The sequence below is a fragment of the Rattus rattus genome, chromosome 13 (assembly GCF_011064425.1).
Source record: "Rattus rattus isolate New Zealand chromosome 13, Rrattus_CSIRO_v1, whole genome shotgun sequence".
Lineage (NCBI taxonomy): Eukaryota > Metazoa > Chordata > Mammalia > Rodentia > Muridae > Rattus > Rattus rattus.
The window spans coordinates 63,864,430-63,877,537 of NC_046166.1; the positions used below are offsets into that span (position 1 = coordinate 63,864,430).

The 13,108-nt window shown below is 50.6% G+C and overlaps 1 protein-coding gene across 1 annotated transcript in view; it reads right to left on the bottom strand.

The window, feature by feature from the left end:
- Positions 1–395: 395 nt before the first annotated feature.
- Positions 396–13,108, bottom strand: part of Slc20a2 (solute carrier family 20 member 2) — an 88,562-nt gene continuing 75,849 nt past the window's right edge. Inside the window, exons 6-11 of the mRNA XM_032919439.1 lie at positions 12,593–12,709; positions 10,135–10,338; positions 9,426–10,017; positions 6,103–6,288; positions 4,604–4,688; positions 396–1,819 (exon numbers count right to left, since the gene is read on the bottom strand). Coding sequence (XP_032775330.1) covers positions 1,646–1,819; positions 4,604–4,688; positions 6,103–6,288; positions 9,426–10,017; positions 10,135–10,338; positions 12,593–12,709 — 1,358 coding nt within the window. The 3' untranslated portion in view covers positions 396–1,645. The remainder of the gene's footprint in view (positions 1,820–4,603; positions 4,689–6,102; positions 6,289–9,425; positions 10,018–10,134; positions 10,339–12,592; positions 12,710–13,108) is intronic.

The following is a 13,108-nucleotide window of genomic DNA, read 5'->3' on the forward strand; positions in this document are numbered from 1 at the left end:
TCATCCATTACCCATGCAGCTCTGGGGCGGCATTGCTGCCACGGTGCAGACGTGAGGGATTTCCCTGAGTGTCCCAGCTCGAGAAAAGCTCAGGCCCCAGTGGGAGCCTGCAGAAAAGGACCAAGCAGGTGAGCTCTGCCGGGGAATGTGCTCTTCCTGTACCACGGTCCTGACCAGATGAGCATCGCGGTGGACGGATCACTATGTCCCCGCCCACGGACAGAGCTGCGGGTCATTCCTTCCCGGTCTAGTGTTGGGGACTGGTTCTGCACACACAGGGGCAGTAGTGGTAAGATGTAGGGGAAGGGCCAACAGAAAGCATTTGAAAACTACGAGTGGCCGAATTGTATAGTTTTTACTTTTTTGAGAACTCTGAAAGAAAAAGACTTCAGAAGTGAACTTTTGAGGGGCACTTTTTTATTATAAATTTAATATGCTTGATTAATGAAAAAATTACAATGAAGTACCGTGAAAATGTATGTCAATATAAAAATATTAGCAGCGTTTCCATGGTTTCAGGCTCTTAACATTTTAGTGACACCGACGCTCTCCCGCCGCCATCAGAAGAGAACAGCGGCTCCACAGGAGAACCTCGGATGTTCTCCACAGAAAAGGCCTCAAAGATCCCCAAGCCCAGTGTCCCCGCCCGTACTTCCGGCTAAGCCCTGAGTTGGCAGCATCCGAGCCCATCAAGAGCCTCACTGGCTTTAATGTCTGCAACGGGATTCCTGCTTTTCAGGGCACTGGGTGCGACGGGGAGGGACCCTGGAGTTGGACTTGATATGTATGTAGTGTTTAATTCTACACCCCCACTGCTGTATGTCATCCGCGCTGGTGACAGTGAAAGGCCACGGAACAAGCTTTCCAGTATCTGGTGTGGCAGCCTCCGGGCTGCTGCTGGTGGGTGGCTGAGTTCTAAGCTCGCCTGGCTGAAGTAACCAGGTCCACTGTCAGGGCCGGTGGGAAGGGAGACAAGCAGCGGGAAGGTGTAACACTGGCGAGTTATCCCCTCGTTCTTTGGTACTTTCCAAAATTCTCCGATCAAAAAAGTATGAGGGAAGCTTAGCATTAAAATTACAGTTGAAAGTATTTACAGAGCAATCGTGGGACATTACACAGTAACTCGGACTCCGCTCACGAACACACTCCAGAGACAGCACTTGTGAAAACCTGTCCCAGCACTGGGCAATCACACAAGGGCCGGAACTCTCTCACCCGCCCACCCGCCTGCCCGGGTTTGTATGAAGTATGCTGTACCTCGCTATATACAGTGTATTTAAAAAAGGATTTGATACTCTATGCTTACTGCCACTGAAATCATTATGTACAGTTAACAGAATATTGCATTCTAGGCAATACCCTCCACGTTCATTCTGAGTTTGTTTGAAATAAATGCTACCTGTTCTAGGTACACAATATATATCTCATATAAGTAACCGCACCACATTGTGTCATCATGACATCAGCTTGATGTAGACTACTATGTACAGCAGGTAGGTTAATTCTGGAAGATGAACTGTGGCCTGGGTAAGCAGGGTGATATGACGCCATCAGGAGGGTATGTGGAAGGGGTGTACAAGTGTCAGGGAAAGCAGGGGTGGGAGGTGTGAGGACCATATCCGTGTCAGGGCATCCCTGTGGCCATTTACCGACTGGAAGAAACAAAACCACATATATACATGAGGAGAGCCATGATAGCAGCACTGAAAAGGCCGGCCACCGGCACAGTCACGAACCAGGCAATAAATATGTTCCGGAAGAGGCGCCAGTCCACAGCCTTCCGGGAGCGGATCCAGCCCACGGCTACCACTGAGCCCACCTGGAGGACACAGAGGAGAGGAGAGGAGAGCTTTAGTTGTTTATGATCGCATCAGCCCGCATCATGTGACCTGAGCCCTGCATTAGTTTTCTGTGGGGATCATTTTACAGTTTTCATAATTCATGCTCGTGACATAGTTTCACTCGGTAAAGTTGCGAGAACATTTCTGCCGGGCTGTATATAAGGAGTGGTAACTCTTCTCCAGTCTCGAGGCATGCCCCGCCCCCACCCCATCTCCTTTCTTCCTGTCGCCATATGCTTGTCCCTGCCCCCATCTTCCTTTCTTCCTGTGGCCACATGCTTGTCCTCACCGTACACATTCCTTACATTTCCTAAGTTTTTAAATAATGAGGCTCATATTTATTTGATGCGTGTGGGTGAGTGCACGCCACAGCACATGTGTGGAGACCAGAGGACCGCTTCGGGGACTCACCTCTCTTCTTCCACCACGTGCGTCCCAGGGTTAGCCCTCAGGGTGTCCCGCCTGGTGGCAAGCACTTTCCCCCCACCAAGCCACCCCAACGGCCTTGATTCCTACTAGAATTACTGTAAAAGCACCGTGTTCCCGGCAACTACTTAGGTTGCGTGAGTTTGCCACACTTTCTCTCGGGCTATTGTTGATAATCTAACTCGAGCAAGGGTTCTGCAATTTCACCTCAGATGTGGGCAGTGTTACCATCGGCTTTGACTGGCCTTTCTGCACCATCCCATGGTGGTCCCACGTGTAGGACCTGCTCATGTCAATGGCTTATCCTTAGAGTACTTATTGTCCCAAGGAAACAAGGCTGATCATGTGCTTAGTGTAGACACCTTGGTGACAGTGACACGTCACTGTTTGTTAAGGTCTTGAACAAATTAGATATAAATATCTTAATAAAATGTCCCTATTATGGTACAAGTATCAGGCAAGTTATACCTCAAGCTGAAAATTAAAGTCTGATTTTATTTCACTTTAGTTAATAGATACTTAATTTTTTTTTTTTTTTTTGAGACAGGGTCTCAGTAGGTAGCCCAGGCTGGCCTGGAACTTACTATATAGACTAGGCTGGCCTCACACTCAAGAGATTCTGACCTACTTCTGGTTCCTGAACCCTGGGAGTAAAGGCGTGCACAAGCACACCGGACTTGAGAGTTTAGTTTTAAAATCAGTGAGTGCACATGATGGGTTCCCTGAGACATTTCCATACAACACGGGACATTCATGTTCTCTGGTGTTCTCTCTCACCAGCCTCATACTCCCGATGAAGCCCCTTCTGGAGAGGTTAGAATCGCAAGGCAATAGTTTTCCTCTATGGCTGTGACTTACATTCTAGCACTTTCCGTTACTGTGGGGAAGCCGGGCAGGACTGACTGTTTATGCCCACGCAATGGCAGAAAGTGGGTGGGCAGCTGAGGTGGCTCAGGGGGTGAAGATGCTCGCCCACCCAGCTGTCATCTAAGGCTGACGAACTGAGTTCAACCCTGGGACCTACACAGTGGAAGGGAGAACAGAGTCCTGCAAGCTGTTCTCCCTCTGACAGCCACATGAATCTCTCTCTCTCTCTCTCTCTCTCTCTCTCTCTCTCTCTCTCTCTCACACACACACACACACACACACACACACACACTCACACATATACACACACTCACACATACACACACACTCACACTCACACACAAGTGAATGAATGAATAACTGTAACGGAAAGGTGAGACGCTAGCTGCCTTTCTCTCGGGAGAGCATGTATCTGGGAGCGCTTCCTTGGCGGGAGTCCCACAGCAGAGCAGCAGTGGTGAGCAGGGAGCTGCTTATTTTCACAGGCAACCCTGTGTCTGTGAAAGTGTTTCAGTGAACCCGTGCCTCTTTGACAATTTGTACTTTATTTTTCGTGGCACTGGGGCTGACCTCGGGGTCCCAGTTGTGCCAGGCACACTATCATTATGAGCCTCCCAATAATAACCTTTCATTATTTTAAAAACAACCAAAACTGGAGCGGTCCCCGTGGGTGAGCAGCAGGGGTACAGTCTCTCCTTGCCTTCCTCCCTTGTACTAGGGAGGGGAAGGGCAGAGCACCATGCCAGCTCCTGCAGGGGAATGCCCCTTAACCTCTCTCTGCTTCACTCCCTCATCTGTGAGATGGGAAAATGCTAGTCTTCTTGCCCTGAGTGAGTGAGTGAGTGAGTGAGTGAGGGAGGTCAGTGGGTTAGCACTGCACTTCTGACAGTGCCCAGTGGGGATCTGTCGCACACATCGGAGTCAGGTTGGTTGTTATGGTGATGTCTACTGATTGGCTACAATTAGGAGGGAGAGAACACTGGGTGGAGACTTGAACCCTGTGAATAACTGGACATTATAACGCCATGCCGGCATCCGAGCTACCTCCTGCCCCTCATCTGGAATCCACTCTGAGGCAACAGTCAGCCTGAGCACCATGGAAGGGGAAAACCAGAAGTAGCCACATCTTAAAGTTGCTCTGAAATGATTTCTGCTCACTTGTGTCTCTGTCCTACTCTGAGGTCAGTTCTGCGCAGTGGCAGGAACTGGAGGGCATGTCCCGTGGGCACAGTGCACATGTGGCTTCAAAGACACTCGCAGGTGGGAGCAGTGCGGGCGCAGGCCACGTGGGAGCTCCCCCACTGGTGCTGAGAAAGCACAGACTCAGCAGCAGGTCCCACTGGGGTCAGGAGGACTAGGAGGGCGATTCCAGGGAAACAAACAGTCCTGGCTGTCCCACGCCAACCACTTCGCAGATGCACTCGGGGCAGCACCGCTCAGAATGGCGGCTCTGGCTGTCAGGGGCCTACCTTGCAGTGTGTGGTGCTGACGGGAAGCCCAATGTTGGAGGCGATCACCACGGTGAAGGCAGAGGCCAGCTCAATAGTGAAGCCACTGTGGGGGAGAACAGGAAGACAACGTCACAGGAGCTCTTTGTGTGGCCTTGCCGACACCCCGTGGCCACAGAAGTCTTGCCAGAACATTCTGTAAGCTGGTTGCGGACTGAGCCAGATGACCATTTGGAGAACAAGACACTTGCTCGCAGCAGGGCATCGATTGGGCCGTGCAGCTGACGCCCAGTGACCTTGTTTTCCTAACATGTTTTCCAACCTGAAGTGTGGAACTGGGTCAGAAATTCCTGCTGTGCATAAGATGATAAATTACTCGTTTCTAAAGGGGCAAAGGAGAAACTAGGTTCACATCTCAAACAATGCGTGAACGTATTACAAAGAGCAGTCTAATTCGAGCTAGTCTTCTAAGACAACCTTTTGTTAGGATGTATTTTAAGGACAGGGAACTGAAAATTAGAAACAAAAGGAAACAGAAATCCCTAATCTGTTTAAGAGGGAAACACAGAGAAAAGAAGATTTCCTACAACAGTAGTTCTGAAGTTTAGCTGTGTTCTGTAAGCTGAGGTCTGCTACTTAACCTTCAACAGCACCTCCACAGGCTACCCCCAGGATGACTAAAGATGATGCTCACGTGTGCACATCCTAAAGACTCTGGAGGATGACAGATCTCAGGGCTTGAGTGTTTGGGGATAGGCAGGTGCCACGTTTTGGAGTTTGTGCCCCACAAAGGCTCATATGTCAAAGCTCGGTCCCTAGGATGGTGCTAGATACTTTGGGAGGTGACGAAACCTCTAAGTGGGGGTGTCTGGGTCACTGGGGCGTATCCCTGAGGGTTGGGACTCTGGCTCTTCTGTTGTCCGCTCTTGCTTGCTGGCTGCGAGGTGGATTTTGCTTTGTTTGTTCTTCCTGTGACACAGGCTCCCACAAGGCTGTGCACTTTTTCATCTACCTGAAGGATGAGGACAAACTGAAACGGACCTGTCAAAGTGTGAGCCTCAAGGAACCTTTCCTCTTTGAAAACTGCTAGCCCCGGGGCTTTGTGTTGGCCACAGAAAGCCGACCAACGCCGGAAAGACACCGGATGGGTCCTAGAGTAGGAAAGTGGGCGTGGCCGGGGCGTCCTGGACTAGGCCGGCCTCAGGCTCCAGCTGGCACCTACGTCACACTGTGTCACACTGCATTAGAATGGCTGGGGACAGCAGCCCCCAGTTGGCCCTCCTGCTCCACTTCAGCGTCTCCCTCTCGTCCTTCCTGTCTTCGTCCTGGTGCCAGTGTCCATGGCCTCAGACAGGGAGGATGAGGACGAGGCTTCCTGGTGGGGACGAGGTCGGGAGCGATCCCTCCGCTCTTGCTCACCTGACGACCAGAGACCCGCGCCCGAAGGCTGTCACCCGAAGGCTGACTTCTGCATGAGGCCCACCCACTAAGCGTCACCTCAGGCCTCATCTGTGCCTCACCTGGACGGTGTGATGGGTGTGAGATCCTTCCCCATGGTCTGGATCACTCTTCTGCCCCAAACCCAGAGACCTGTGCAGATGCCAACGCCCCCATAAAACAGCAGCCAGACTGGAGTAGCAGCTTCTTGTGTAACTCCGCCTTGTTTATATATCAGCCACAGGGCCACAAGGGGACCGATAGCATTGCTGGCAGAATAAATAAATAACAAAGGTTAGCTGTAAATAGCTATGCATAGGCACAGCACTAGACAGTATACAGTGACTTCTCAGTCTTTAAAACTATCTAGTCATATTGTATTTGTAGCTTGTGCACTCTAGGGTGATAAGTGACTTTCACTGAATATAAATAGCACACCAGAAGCGGGCATCTTAACCATTTTGGGCAGAGTTAAGTGTGCTCAGCACAGTTACATGGCGGTGAGAAAGTACTTAGAAACAAACCACTGCCGACGACCAAGTTTTCTCTTTCCTTTCCCTCGATCCCTCCCTCTCCATCCCCACTGCCATCTCTACTGCTTCTGACTCTAGCTGCCAGTGAGGACAGCAAGTCAGTCCTCACACTGTGGGGTCACGGCCGCCATTGATGACACAGATTCCTACAGCTGTCCTGGAAGCCGGGCACTGTCCTCAGCTTCACCCGGGAATGCCAAGTTCACGGTGCTCCTATGGACACTGCTTAGACCATCATGTCCGTCCCCTCCTCCCCACTCCCCAGGCCTCTCGCAGTCTGGTCAGAGCTTTGACATGGGTTTCAGGGGTCTCTCCAGGGGTTTCAGGGTCCCTGCCCTGGCTGGCACAGCTGTGTAGACTGTGTTGAGGGGTGGCCTGGATTGACTTCCAAGTCAGCCCTGCTCTGTGTGACTCTGGTGAGCTGCCTTGCTCAGAGGGTTGTCCAAAAGAGCATCATGGTAAATTACAAATGGTTCTGTACTGCGTCCTGACAGGAACTTGATAAGCCTTTCCCCAGGTGACTCTGTTGTCAGATTATTTCTGAATCTGGCCTTTTTAAAAAAAAAAAAAAATCAGATGACACTGTTTCAAAGCCCCAATGACAGCTCCTGAGTTGGAAGCAATTGCTCTGTCACCTTAAGCAGTTACTGTATGTCAGGAACAGTAATTTCCGTGTGTGTTTTTCTGATCTCTCTAAGGTGAGTTTGAACTCCCAAAGCTTTGTGCACAGAGGGAGTGCCCGCTGCTTTGCTGCATTGAAAGTGGCAGAGCTGGCTGGTCAGAGCACTGGACCTAATGGCGTCTATCCCTAAGTACCACTCTCTGCCCTGCCAGGCAGCCCTGGGAAGACCTCCAGGCTACCCTGCACAAGAGGCCCTCCAAGGCAGGTTCCCCAAGGGCTGAAGTCCCCACAGAGCCCTTGCCCAGATCCACAGACTGCTATGCTGCTGCTGCATTCGTGTTTCTGGGACAGTGGCAGGTGATGGATGGGGACCACGTGTCGCTGGGACAATCTTATAAGGGGTGGGGGTGGGCTCTGTCTTGCCTGTCTTTCAGGGGCCTAGAGCCAAAACAGCACGGTTGTCTCTGCTGTAGTAACCGAAGTGCTGTTCTGACATGGCTTCCCACATTCCAGGCAAGCGAGGCTCACGGAACTCAGGCCCCATCCCACAGGAGCTAAGTACACAGCATTTCCTCCTCACTGCGATATGCCTGCCCCTGTCTCTGTGCTCAGCACACCACTGTGTTCATCACTCTAGGCTTGGAAACTTACATCAAGGAGTAACAGGCACTCCGTCTTCTGTTTGGAAACATCTTTGAGACCAACTATTTAAAGCCAGCAGAGACTTACGAGGCAGGAGCGCTGCCAGGTCACTGCTCAACACCCACAAAGGGAAAGTTCTTCTGACTGCACGCTTGACACATCTTCCTGATGCTTCCCGTCTCTCTCTGTGACGCTACAGGGCTCAGGGTGTGCTCTCTGCTTCTTTCCTTCCCTTCCCTTCCCACTGCCTTTTGGGCAGAGGTCCTCATCTGCACCCAGCCTGACCGTCCCGACCTCAGGCATGTCCGCTGGCTGCTGACTTGGCTGTCACTTGCATGTGACAGGTCTAGGTCTAATCTGAGCTCTAACTGCTTAGCCCTGAACCAGCCCTTTCTGGCTTGTACTTGCTATCATGGCAACCCATCCTCAGATTTGCCAGAGCCAAAATTGTTGGACCAGGCTTCCTTCTTTCGTATGGGTCTAAGTCAGCCGTTCTCAACCAGTGGGTCTTTCACAGGGTCACCTAAGACCATTTATATATCAGATATTATGACTCTTAACAGTAGGAAAATTACAGTTATGAAGTGGCAACAAAATAATGTTATGGCTTGTGGTTACCCAAAAAAGAGGAGATATATTAAGGGGTGGCAGTATTAGGAAGGTTGAGAACTGCTGGTCTTAACTGCTTATCAATTCAATTGGTCCCATATTCAAAATAAACTATCCAGACCCTGGCTACTGTACCATCTCTCTGCCCCAAAGGCTTGCTGTCATTTCTTGAGTCACTGTTAGTAACGTCCTAACTGTTCTCCACCCCCTCATGACAGTCGCAGAATAAGTCAGAGGCAGCCTGTTAAATGGTAGTGTCTGTCAGCCCTTACAATGGTTCCCTTAGCTCTCACATGAAAGTCCTTCTTCCGAAAACTTACTTCCTTAAGAGTTTAAAAGTACTTATATATTTTGAGTCTATATTTTTCTTAATATGTGTGCCTGTGCACCATATGCATGCCTGGTGCCCATGGAGGCCAGGAGAGGGCACTGGATCTCCAGTGACTGGGGTTAAGGATGGTTGCGAGACACCATGTGGGTGCTGGGAACTGAACACGGTCCCTCTACAAGAGCAGCACGTTCTCTTAACTGCTGAGCCATCTCTCTGGCCCCTGAACAACTAATTTTTAAGACAGGGTTTGGCTGCATTGTCTGGACTAGTAGTGAGTTCCTGGGATCAGGCAGACACTGCCTCAGCCTTCAGAGCCCCCGAACTCCAGCTGTACAGTACCCTGGCCGTACCATGACACGATTCACAGTTTCCACTTTCTCCTGCCCAGGCTCTCCTGCTCTTTGCCGAGCAGTCCAGGCCTGATCCACTTCACCCTCTGTGCCTCCTGCTTGCTCTTCCTGCAATGGTGACGTGGCTGGCCCCCTCGCCTCTGTCAGCCCCAGCCCAGTGAGCCTCCCCGTGCGGCTGGGTGCTCCCTTCCTGCGCTCTGGGCATTCTGTGCGTCCTTACATGCTTGCAAACTGGTCTGTGCTCCCCGCTGCCCAGTGGTAGGGACTGGTATCGCAGCACAGGGTAGACCCTGTCTGCTGAATGAATAAAGACACTCACCTCACATCATTGCCACCGTGGGCGAAGGACCCAAAGCAGGCGGTGAGGACTTGCAGGAAGTGGAAGAGCAGGTGGACCTCTGCGGAGTCCTTCTCCTCCTTCTCGTCTTCCGCGGGATCCTCGTGAGGCTGGTCAGGATCGGTCAGCTCAGAGGCCAGCCTCATTTCCACGCCGCCCTCTTCGGCCTCGATCTCCGCCTCGGCCACCGCGTTGCAGTAGCTGGAGTAGCTGTCGTAGCGGAGCCTCTTCTTGGAATAGGACACGGTGTCACCCACCAGCTTCTCGCTGTCCTCGGGGGCGGAGGAGGTGTCTGAGGCCCTGAAGGTGGCGTGCACCGGCAGGCCGCAGATGGCTGCCGTGTAGCACGTGTAGCTGTTGTTCCTCCGGAGCAGCCTGTAGTTGTTTTCCTGAGCTGGTTTCTCCTCGGGGCCCTTGTCTACGTGGATTTTGTGCAGCAAGTCTTTGTAGAGCCCCGAGTCTTTGTGTACAGTATGATAAACGTGACCGTCATTCCTCATGTGGCCTTCGAAGCCAAAGGTTCCATTGGAGATGGGTGACTTTGCAGAGCCGTGAGTCATGGAAAGTGCTCGCCCTGAAAAGGATGTAGAAGATGCTCATGTGGGGTTGGGGGACGCCCCTCGGTGGCAGATCACATGCTGAGCATGCACAAGGCTCTGGGTTGTATCCCAGCTCTCTGGGTCAGCCTTACCGTAGGAAGCCCGGGGGTGGTTCCCTGCTGACGTGCCTTCTGAGGCCCCCGCAGCCTCCCCAGCCAGGCTGGTGAGGGGGACAGCGCTGTCATCGCTGGCTTTGGCACCAGGAAGCTCCTTAAAGACAGGGGACTCAGCTTCCTGTACCTTCCTGAGGCTTTCGTCGGACGCGCGGGACAGAGCACTCTCCTTCTCTAACCTGCCTGGAGAGAAGAAGGAGGAAGTCCAGGTTTGGGAAATGCATGCTTTTTCTCTTTCAAATAAATATTGAGAATGTGAGCACCTCTCTTTATACTTTAATATTTGCCTCAGAAACAGAATGTTACAGCTATATTGGGGAAATAAAATAGAAACTTCAAACAATGATCTTAAGGCAGTTCCTGAGTAAATGGTTGGTACTTATGCCTGAGTTATGACTACATCCAAAACCAACAAAAGACAGTTAAGCGTGATGGCCCAGTCTCTCCCAGGGCTGGCAGTCTACAAATCCAAAGCTCTTCTAGAAGACTAGCCTCCCAGTTACCGAAATGCTTGTCCTGCTTGTCTTCAAAGGCATTTATCTAGTGTCTTTGTTCTTTTGTCTTCAGTAACTCTTGGTCTCAGACTTCTTTTATCATATCAGATTCTATGAAACAAGTAAACCTTATTTTGTTCAAAAGAAACAAAGAGATCCCATTTACTCCAAAAGAAATAAGGAAGCTGGGGTCACATCCTCTGGACCTGTAGTTATGGACGGTTGTGAGATTCCATGTTGGTGTGGGAACCAAACCTTTGTCCTCTGCAAGAGCAGCACATGCTCCTAACCTCTAACCCATCACTTCCAGACCTTTTATTATTTCTATTTACGTGTGTGTGTGCGTGCATGTGTGGTGGGGGTGACTTCAATAAAGATGTTTTAAACATAGTTTTGTGTGACCTTAGGTTTTTATTTCTCTGGGGAAATACCTAGGAATGGTTCTAAGAATGTTTACGGCGGTGCATGTGAAACCTGAGAAGTGCCAAACTGTCTCCTGTGCCGTGTGTTACTCAGCACTGAAGGCTGGTTGGTTCCCTTCTCCCAGCCAGCATGATGCTAGTGTGTTAGAAAGGCATGCGGATAGGTGTGAATGACACCTCAGACATCATTTCATTTTATATTCCTCGATCGCTAGTGACACTGGACCTTGCATGGGTCCATCGGCATCTTTCCTCGGGCGAACTGTGTCTTTGAATATTTTGCTCTATCTGGACAGCCAGCCTAGCGTCAGGGGCCCCGTTTTGATTCCCAGCATTCACAAACAGCCTCTGGCTTCAGCTGCAGGGGTCTGGACACCCTTGGCCACCATAGGCACCTGTGCTCACATGCACAAACCCCCATGTGGAGATGCATGTGGATATACGCTTAAGAATAATAAAAATAAATTTAAAATATTTGTTCATGTTCTAGCTTGTTCTTTGAAAATTCTTAATGTATTTTCATGATAAAAAGTTTCCCTTAATCATATTTCACAGAGCGAGTTTCCAAAATTCATGTTGTAGAATTTGTAAACTACTCCTATGGGCCATGTTTGGTGTCAGACAAAGCTCATGAAAGTTCCTACCCACAAAAACTGTTTTTTAGTTTTTTTTTTTAACATTTAGATTTATGCACATTTTCAGTTAATTTTTAAGTAGGGCATGGCATTTATAGTAAGACTCTTTAAATTGTTGTTTTAATTGACTAAATAACTAACTTTACTTATTTGTTTTTGAGATGGGGTAGCCCAGGTAGCTGGGATTTTTGTTTTAGTTCTGTACACGGGTACTTTGTCTGCACGTACATCTGCACACCAGAAGGCGGCATCAGACCGTTGTGAGCTGCCGTGTGGGTGCTGGGACTTGAACTCGGGACCTTCTAAAGTGCTCTTAACCCTGAGCCATCTCTCCAGCCCGTAGCTGGGGTTTTAATTACATTTATGTTCCGTCTGCAAGTCAGTTTGGGAAAACCCAACCCCTCGGCTACCCTGCCTTCTGCCTCACTCCTCATGTAGCTTAGAGCTCGTCACACAGAGTTTCAAACTGACATGTCCCCGGGCCCCCTGCAGCCAGTACACCAGGACTCTACAAGCATTCAAGTTACCTCACCTGGACGACCTGGTCTTTTAATTTCAGCCATTCCTGCCACAACACACTACCTTTTACGGCAATTGTTGCATTTCCCTAAAGATGGATGCTTCCCATCCACCCGGCAGAACCCGGCTGTGTTTGTTAACTTAGGGTTATGCTGGGAACAAGTGATGATCTTCGCGCACATCACAATGACCAAGAACCACAGGAGCCAGACACAGAAGTGTGACCCAGAGGCCGAGCTTGCGGCTCAGTGCTGCTCTGGGGACCGCTGCCACCTCTGGTTCCTCTGTTCTTAAAGATACCTGTTTGTTACATGGACAGTCTCCGGAGCCACACAGCTTTGTAATGTGGAAGAATCAGACTGCTCACCCGCTATTTTCCTCTTCATCCACGGACACACGAACAGCCACACGAAGAAGGCGAACAGCAGGGCAACGCCGAAGGAGATGAGCGCTATTGCCCAGATGGGGAGCGACAGGCCCAGCACTGCGGACAGGACAGAGCGAGCGCAGGGTTGGTACCACAAAGCAGCTCTCTTCCACTCCTCCCGCTAAAACCAGCCACCTCGGTTTGTACATAAAGAAAACCTTGAGCAAATGAAACCAAACCACGTGTGTTCCGCACCTGGGGCAGACCGCAGGGCTGTGTCAGACACGTCATGTCTGCTGGGTTTCTGCTTGTTAGGAATTGATCGTTAAAATGCTACCATTCTGGCACTGTCAGCCTAGGAAGTTTGGCATGACGCTTTCTGTCTATGTTGTGTCAGTATCTAAGCTGACTGGACAAACGTGGTGCTCCCAGGCTTCTGTCCTCACAGACTGCCCTTCCTGCTATGGAAATGGTGGCTCTGCGGACCCTGCAGGCTTGTGCTGCCTTTCTGGGCCC